General features: G+C 46.7%; 2 protein-coding genes across 2 annotated transcripts in view; one reads left to right on the top strand and one right to left on the bottom strand.

Annotated features, from left to right (window-relative positions):
- Positions 1 to 5,488: 5,488 nt before the first annotated feature.
- Positions 5,489 to 6,912, top strand: PHALS_04663 (uncharacterized protein; the record flags this gene model as incomplete). Its single annotated transcript, XM_024722520.1, has 4 exons — positions 5,489 to 6,551; positions 6,622 to 6,695; positions 6,762 to 6,823; positions 6,876 to 6,912. 4 exons carry the CDS (start codon positions 5,489 to 5,491, stop codon positions 6,910 to 6,912), a joined length of 1,236 nt encoding a protein of 411 aa, XP_024573588.1.
- Positions 6,913 to 7,076: 164 nt separating this feature from the next.
- PHALS_04662 (phosphatase ptc7 family protein) overlaps positions 7,077 to 9,134 on the bottom strand; it is a gene marked incomplete at both ends in the record, with an annotated part of 3,228 nt that continues 1,170 nt past the window's right edge. The window contains 7 exons of the mRNA XM_024722519.1: positions 7,077 to 7,088; positions 7,153 to 7,577; positions 7,650 to 7,783; positions 7,844 to 7,927; positions 7,988 to 8,127; positions 8,188 to 8,253; positions 8,325 to 8,705. Coding sequence (XP_024573587.1) covers positions 7,077 to 7,088; positions 7,153 to 7,577; positions 7,650 to 7,783; positions 7,844 to 7,927; positions 7,988 to 8,127; positions 8,188 to 8,253; positions 8,325 to 8,705 — 1,242 coding nt within the window. The remainder of the gene's footprint in view (positions 7,089 to 7,152; positions 7,578 to 7,649; positions 7,784 to 7,843; positions 7,928 to 7,987; positions 8,128 to 8,187; positions 8,254 to 8,324; positions 8,706 to 9,134) is intronic.

The raw sequence follows: 9,134 nt of genomic DNA, 5'->3' as shown, positions 1-9,134 counted from the left end.
CTGTACGTCTTCTCACGACCGAGATGACCACTGAGTGGGGTGTCGTGGGCCTCATAGAAAATACAGTATTTCAAATCTTCATCGAGAGGAACCACAATTCGTGGCATATCCGTCGAGTCGGTGCTATAATACAGCAACTCGTTATTCAACGAATATCGGTGTAACCGTGCGTGCAATCGCGCCGACCATATTTTGTCCGAGGTTTCAAACTCCTTGCTACCGAGAGCCTGTAGCAAGTCTACACGCATACTATCACCCGCGTATGCGGCTCGGATCGAATCCGACATTGACGACGTCACCGTCGTGACATGAGCTAGCTCATATCGTAATCCGGTTTGCGTGGCAACGCATCAGTCAAAGCATTCTGCTTTCCTGGCTTATACTCCACCGCGGGGTTATATTCAGCTAAAAATGAGATCCATCTGATCATCTTCTGCGAGAGGTGAGGCGACTGAGTCACAGTGCATAATGACGCATGATCTGTGTAGATCACAAACGGATTTGAGCGAAGCAGGTGCATCCTGAACTTGACAAGTGCATACTTCATCGCAAATAACTCCTTGTCGTGGACTGGGTAATTCCTCACTGTAGCATATAGCTGTCAAGCTTCGAACGCGATCACCCAATCTTGCTCCTCGGCGTCTGCTTGCAGCAGGGCACAGCTGATACCAAAGTCCAAAGCGTCACAGAAGACACTAAAAAGACGATCGGAGTCTGGCAACGCCAGTATCGGTACATGAAAGAGACTGTCTTTAACCCTATCAAAAGCATTCCGATGCTCGGTGTCCCAACACAATTCCGTATCCTTCTTAGGAATATTCGACAGTGGCCATGCCATTTCCGCATAATTCCCACTATACTTGTGCACTTGCGCAGGTCCGTTCGTTTTCTTGGAACCGACCAGTCAACAATGGCCTTGGCCTTAGCAGGAACCGCTCTACCCAATATAGCACCTTAAAAAGGAGATTTCTTCCGCGCCGAAGATGCACTTTTCGGTATTACCATACAGTTAGTTCGTGCGCATGCACTCGGGCACCGCTCTCAAATGGACGATGTGGTTTTCCTCATTTGTCCTTCCACGCTGCGCACGACTATGGGCGAAGATGTCGTCAAAGTATGTTTGTGCATGCGCCAGATAGGTCCTAAACAATTGCATCACTAAGAATCGGCGTCTGTACCGGAATGGTGGCAGCGTTTAGCTTATTATAAGCGTAAACGTACGCCACTTGCCGTTCGGCTTCCGGATACAAAACGTAGGTATCGACTGTGGAGACTTGCTCCCACGCAACATTCCTGCCTCCAGCTTTGCACGGAAAAAGGCGCCAATGACGTCACTCTGCTCCTTGCGTGTTACGCAGTATTTAGTTCCCGGAAACAGGTCAATCTCATGACGCACACCTCGGTCCGGAGGTAGGACCGACGTTGGGTCTTTGGAGATGACGTCTTGAATTTCATTGCCAAATAATAGTACGGATCCGAGGGACCATTTAGGATTGACGATCCACTTCGTGCGTTCAGCACCCTCTTGGTGTCCTCCAGGACAGCTTCATCCAAAAGCGACGACGAGTCAATCTCCTATTTTGGTCGTATACTAACCACCTCGGCTGAGTTGCTTGCCTTCGAGGCACCGCTTAATTCTTCGAAAGACATCACGTATAGCTCAAAAAGAGCATTCATTGCGAAAATAGCCTTAAGGGTGACATCGCCGTCTTTGTCTCCCATCATACCGATTAAAAGGTTGTATAGCTCTGCACTATCGTCGACGGTAGACGAACCCTGAATCAGGGTCGATGTCCCGCGTCTTGCAGATAACATACGGCATCGCCGTCTCCTCTCCATAGAGGTTTCACTTTTTATCTAGACCAGTGGGAACACGCATTCGGCATCATCCAGTGTCCCTACCATCTGCTTTATCGGCGCCTTGATGTCAATAACAACATTTGACGAAGAACTGCTATTCCCGCAGTCTTAGTCCAGTGGATAACGTGCCACTCCAAGCGCATCAGAAAGGCCTTGCCCAGAATGCGTGGAACCTCGTCCGACCATGCCACTCATGCTATGCAGCGACTGCTTCGAAATGTGAGCAGTGCTCAGTGGATTATGTGCCATCTCACGCGCATCACATGGGCCTCGCCCTCGATGCCTTGGTCCTTGGCTGATCATGCAACTCCACGTGCATCACTGGGGCCTCGCCCTAGATTTCTCGGCCCTTGGCTTACCATGCCACTCTTGTCATGCAGCAACTGCTTTGATACTTGAGCAGTGCTCAGTGAATTTCGTGCCACTCCACGTTCAATCCGCGAGCCACGCTCGGGACTTCTTGTTCAAAACACCTTTGGTGTTCGACAATTCAGGTCTCATATTTCCAGCACATTGACCGTCCCGGTCCAGTGCCCGCGCCAATAGCGCCTCTGCTTCCTAGTAGAGGTAAGTTCATGACTCACCAACGCTCCACCAGGGAATGTGCGAGTAGCGCCAAAGGTCTTCGACCTTCATCCAATTCATAGCTCATGGTGTTCCAACCATTACATACCAAGGATAAGGTCATACCTTGAATCCAAGTGTTAGGCTAAGAAGCGTTCCACGCTATTGAGGGAGAAAAAACTTGACACCGATGTCTACAGGGACCCTCGGCACAGACACACACGCTCCCGTCGCTAAGCGATCAGTGACGGTGTCACTCAACCGCGCTTTTAGCGCCTCAGCATACAGATGACTTTCTTATATCGTGAAGCGTCAAGCTGAACTGCCCAACGCCCCAGAATCGATAAGGATTTCCATGACTTCGTAAAGCCCTTCACGGTCGCTTCTAAGACCAGCAAGCCCGGCTTGCATACACATTCCGTGTTCTAGAGCACGGAGCTCTTCGTGGCTCGGCCCTGCTGCTCTCTACCTCTTTGAGGCTAAACAGAACTCAGTTCTTCCCCAGTTAGGCGCCTGCGCCTACTGGGTGTTGTCGTTTCCCCAGGTGAGAAGCGGAACGTCGATTTGATGAACCTTGACGCGTCTCGCTCAGGGGACCATCACTTTGAAGGTGACGGGTGTCTCCACAGACAAAAAACCGTCGGGTGTTCGATAGCCGCCCGGCAGCTCTGAGCTCTTCGACCCTGTTTCTCAGCATACCTGAGATCCATTGATATCAGACCCGCTCGACCAGCCCTGAGGGTGTGCATTCTAACCAAGTTGTGTCGATTTAATGTTGATTTCGGCATTCAATGCCACGTTCACCGCTTCTTCAAAAAAGACGGGTGCACACAGAAGACTCTCATCCTGGCCACGCCAGTGCGGATACCCTCCATGGAGGTGGTCAATGCAATCACCTTGGGAAGAGGATCTACTGCCATTCCGGTAATAATAATTCTCAACTCTTGGACACACTCCAACAACTCAGTCTTGCCTTGTCGGGTGGTAAGGAAATGCGATCGCACGCAATATGCCTGATTAGGTGCCAAGAACACTCGCAAAATCTGACGCTTCTGCTCCCTCGAGGAGGTGAACACCGATTCAACCGCAGTATCGCACGTTAGTGCCCATTCTCGCGCTCGGTCCTTGAGCTTGGAGATAGCTAGCGCAACGCGCTGTTGTTCGTTCTTGGGCATGGCGGATGCCATCGCCATCTCGGCCTCTCATATCCAGAGCAAGAGATTCTCTCCATCCTTACCCGCGAAGGTCTTAACGCTGACCATGAGCGGCCTGGGCCGGAAGGAAGCATCCGTCGTCGACGGTGCCGTCATGGAAGCTGTCGACGCTGACAGCTTCTGCTGTGAGTGCTCTAACAGAGGCTCGAAAAATCCTTCAGGCGCGCGCTTATGACCTCGGTCCCTTGTGCAACGAGGTACTCCATGCCCTCGGGATCCAGCAGGTACATCAGTTTATTAATCCGTCCTGCATGCCCTGGGACAAAAAGGAGTATTACTCCTTCCTCACAGAGGATCAGACATAACGACCCAGGCGTAAATTAACTTCGAGTGCTACCGAGTTCAGCGGGGCTGCCGAAGCTCTTTGATTAGAGGAAGCTAATCTAAGGTCATCGACCTCACGCTCTATACCAAAACCAGTGCGAGTGTAGCGGATTGCAATCCACTACCTCCAAGAGTATTTAAAACCTAAACCAAGGTAAAGAAGCTCTTACCGACCTGATGCTCTATACAAGAACCAGTACGAGTGTAGCGGATTGCAATCCGCTTACTTAGAGCCTTAACCAAGGTAAATTCGCTCTTCTGTTCAAAATTGAAGCTGTATATAATTTTTTTATTTGCGGCAGAGCCGCCTATGTCTAAAACCTTAAGTTTTCCCAATTGAATAGTAACACCTAATTAATATGCAGAATTGCTTGCAGTCCTGTAGGGTTTAGTCACGTAGTGGCTTCTTGTTGCGTTGTAGCCACACCATTGTGTGATTACGCCAACTTGTGTTATCCACACCTCTGTACGGTCACACCATCCTGTGTGACCCACCCTTTCATACAAGGGTTAGTGAAACCCCGTTACATGCACTTTGGAAAGGCCAGCATGAAGCGGTGGGGAGAATGGTATTCTTAATGAGGGATGTACGTTGTATACTAGAAGCCGAGGAAAGTGCCGCTGAGCGTCAGACCTATTTTACACCCTGGATGAGGAAATATACCATATCACCCGATTTGAGTCCTCACAGCAAGATTCAGCGGGGGAAAGCTAAACTCTAAACCCTAGTCGTCACTGTTCCAAGTGCAGACGGCACTCCTAGGGAAAAGCTCTGGTAATTAGAACAGCGCTGGTAGAACGACGATTTGCTCGTTATGCTCTTGTTGTGAGCAAAAATCACACTCAAAGTCGTCTCTGCACCAGCGCGGTGGATGACTTTAGATGTATCAATAACCAAAGCACAACGTTATTTGTGTAAGGATCGATGAGACTCTTGCGCTCGCGAAAGAGCAATCTGGGATCGTAGCTGAACTCGTTGGGATCGAGTTGGACATCATCACGGCGGGATTTCAAATCCCATCTTGCCAACGGAAAGGGCAGGGAGTTTGAAACTCGTGGAGAAGGACAAAAAAATGCGATGGGTTTCTACTATTTGAAAAATTGCAGAACAGTGTATCGCCGGATGACGTCAAAGAAACACCGGTATAGTTCTCACTGGAGGACACCTCGGTATTCTTACATAGAAATGTTAAAGCTGTCGGTTGCGAAGACCGCGCTTTCATGATGCTTCATTTTGTCATTTTATTTTGTGCGGGTAATAGACTCCCCGTGCAACTATGCTCTGAAAAGCAGGATGTTCAGCTGTCGAAACTGGAGTGGAATTCCAGGCGCAGTGGTCAGTAGTTCTATGATACTCTGATAAGTAAATTAAATATTACTACATATCAAAGTTTTTTCCTCAATAGCCAATCGTCTTCACTCTTTGATATCATAATCAGATTCACAAACGGAACTTCTCTAGCAAATTGAATTTTTAAAAGCAACCGCCGCGTAGTTTCCTCTCTCTCTTCGTGATCATATCGTCCATGGCAGAACCTTTACATGCCTCCAGAGGTGCTTCAGCTGTTGCCATTGATATCGAAAATTTCTCTACTACAATACCCGCTTCTATCTCGTCCACTCAAGCTGGAAAACGTTCAGCTAGTGAGGCCTTTGACGGTGACATTATGACGACGCTAGACGACGTCCTGGTGTCTCCACTTGATAAAAGGACCAAGTTACTTGACGAAGAATTGCCTGATGTGGATGATAATGAGGAATTTATAGAGCAAGAGGAAGATCTGGATACTGATCTTGCGCTGGGGTTGAAGAATGACGAAAATGGACAGGAATTGGATGATGATGGTCTAATTCTGGCAAATAAAGAACAAATTACGGAAAGTAAAGTCGTCAGTATTGACCATAAGATGGAAACGTCAGAGTTATCTCCTGCTGAAGAAGGAGATGGAAGTAAAGCATTGACGTCTCAAAATAATGAAATTGATATTGTTGACGTTGATGAGGGAGATGAAGAAGATGAAGAAGACGAAGAAGACTCTGTAGCATTATCTGAGCAGTATGATGATCAAGAGATAGCGAGAACCATTTTACGCGCTCAAAACCAGCGAGAAGCTAGAAATTTACTTCAGCAACTGGATGACTCGGCACGCAGTAAATTATGTCTTATGGCTTTAGAAAAGTATGGAGAAGAATTGTTTTATGGTCATGAAGAAGCAAGAGATGCGATTTTAGTAGATGCTTGCGCTCAAGACTCGATATTGTCACTTATGCGGGATGCTGTTAAAGTGCGGGACTTGTACTTAGGATCTTCGGCTACGGCACCAGTGGAACTCGATGATGATGAAGAAACCGGAGGATATGAAGATGAAGAAGAGGAAGACGAGATTGAAGACGAAATTGATGAAAGCAACGAAGAGATTGTTGTCATCTCAGAGGAAGAGGATAAAGGAGACTTAGATGAAGATGACGAAGAAAACGAAAATGCAACTACTTTTGGAAATGCTAGTGATGAAGAGCAAGTTGGAAGCAAAGATGTCAGCGAAGAAGAGGAAACAGAAGGGAGTCAGAATGCTGCACTGTGTAACATAAGTGCAGCATCAGATGACACAACAACATGAGGTTATTCGTTTTATTTTTGAATCTCAAAAGTGACTATTAGTACGCGTTCCCAACCTTAACTCATATTTTCGTGTCTGTGCTACCAACTTTCTGTCCTCGACTTCATTTTGGACTGTACGATCTTTTCTTCCTTTGCTTTATGCTTCATAACGCGTGCTGCAATGATCGTTATATCGTCAGGCATGCCACCACCCCACAGCAAGTCGTTTTCCTTCGCCAGTCGCGCAAAAGGCGAGTCACGTGTACGATCCAATGACAAATCATAAGCTTTCTGTACTAATTTTCGAGTCATAGTCTCCAGATCTGGTTCTGCACGCACAATTTCAAGTAAAACGTCTTCATCCACATTGTCGAACAGACCATCAGTTGCGAGAAGAATTAAGTCTCCTTCTAGCACAGGAACGCGCAGCCTTACACCACTCTCAGGAGTTTCGAATAAAGGCTTTTCTTTCATATGCGAATGCGTTTGGCCCAAATCGTCGACGACTTCACTTGCTAAAGAAGTACCTGCAAAACCAAGTTGAAATGGACAATTGAAGTAGTGAAGTTGCTGCGGAGAACGGTACGTTACGTGTGCTCCTTTTCGGCGTCCAGCAGGCGTCAAATCATGATCTCGATTGTTAATCTTACGCATGAGCGAGCCATCCAATGTGCCACGCAAGCGCGCAGTCTCACGATCCGATGCCTTGTCACGAATGATCAAGAAACCAGAGTCGCCCAAGTTAATGCCGTGTAGTTCACCCAATTCTGGGTCTAATGCAAGTACACACGCAGTGGAGCTTCCTACAATTTCTCTCTGCAAGACCGTTGACCACGCTGCATGCAGCACTTCGGACGGCTCAATATCGTGGTCTTTAGCGTATGAGACTTGTACGGCTTGGTGAGCTGCGACCATGAGTTCCTTTGCATATTGACGAGCACTCACGCCTTTTTCAAACCATGAACCAACCCCATCTGCGACTCCCATTGCGAGGACATCGACAGGTCCATGAGTACCTTCCGTTATAGTTGGAATGGATGGCGTCATATCAAACAGACCGTCTTGTAAAACTAGAGCGGAAGCCCCACCTTGATCCTCACCGTGAGGTACGACACCCAAGAAAAAGGCATCTTCTCCTCCTGCTTCCCTTTTCTGTGGATGTGGAATTGACATGGCAAATGAGCGAAGATAAGTTGTCCAGTAGTTTCGATGCACGTGCTCACTGTAAGAAAAGTATCCATCAGAATTGTCTACAACTTGTGGTTCTGACACAATCACGTACTGTTGAACGACCGTTTGGTCGAGTGATGTGTTTGCAGGTAACCCCTTACGCGGAAGAATTAAGTTGATGTAGTCTGATTTGGCGCTACAAAAATGTAACTACATCATGAGCTCAATAAAGCCTTATGATATCTTAGTTCTGCACCTTGTAGGATCGGGATTAAACTGTGCATCGTGGCGATGAATCAATGATGCAATATCTATTAATGATACAGTACCAAGCAACTTGCTCCCACGTAATACTGGCAACTCCCCAACTCCAGATAATGCCATCACAGCTCGACACTGCGCACATAGTTAATGTACGAGCACATTTATTCACCACTTCATTCCACTTGTACGTACATCTTCTAATGAGTCTTCAGGAGATACATACAACACTTTGCGAGCTGGAATCGCCACTTCCGACACCTAAAAAATGCTATTAGTCTAATACAGAACAAAGAGCCGTGATCCGACTCGATACTATGTAATTGTTCTACCTTAACGTTCCAATCCGTCCGCTTGCCATTAGAATGCATCCGCACTACCTTTTGTAATGCCAATCTATTTGTTATAAGCCCCACAACTTGATGTTGTTTATTTACTACCACAAGAGTAGCGGAATTTTCATTCTGTGTGAGACACTTCACAGCTTCATCCAGCGTTTGATCTTCATGAATGTAATTTGTTTCTTTGCTTCGGAATTGCTTAGCCACCTCCAAAAGGTCTGCTACTTGCATACACGATGGAGATGGAAGCGATTTAGCACTCATACAACGGCGTAATCCATTCGTGATTGGAGTTAGTGTGTTGTCAGATGGATATAAGGCGCATAAGGTTGGTGAGATGCGCGACAGACGTACACAGGACATGACGAGCCGCTGCATCTTTTGTTATTTTCACAAGTACTTGGATTTGTCAGCTCATTAAATCAGTTCTGAATATTAAATAGGCAAAACTTTGAGAAATAGTCAGAACTCTCTCTATAAACTCAGTAGATTTCAAAACTTTAGAGCCAGGAGGTAGACGTCACAATATCTTGATGACTTTATTACGTACACGGTGCTCCGCAGAATCCTTCTTTTTAGCTGCAATACAAGTATTGCAGCTAATCTCTTTTCAATTCACTAAGGGAGTTTAAGGATTACAGCATAAATAATGTTATGGCTAATCTGTAAGCTGACGATGTGGAATGTGAGTCAACACGTAGGACACATTATCTTCCAACATAATTGAAGCATACTTACTGACCATCAACACAAGTCACATTTCTACTGAAAAACCCAAACTTATACCACTATAAGCTTGTC

This window comes from Plasmopara halstedii (assembly GCF_900000015.1).
Source record: "Plasmopara halstedii genome assembly, contig: Scaffold_262, whole genome shotgun sequence".
NCBI classification, from domain to species: Eukaryota; Oomycota; class Peronosporomycetes; order Peronosporales; family Peronosporaceae; genus Plasmopara; species Plasmopara halstedii.
Note: the sequence above shows the minus strand (reverse complement) of the source record. Positions and strands in the feature narration are given on the sequence as shown.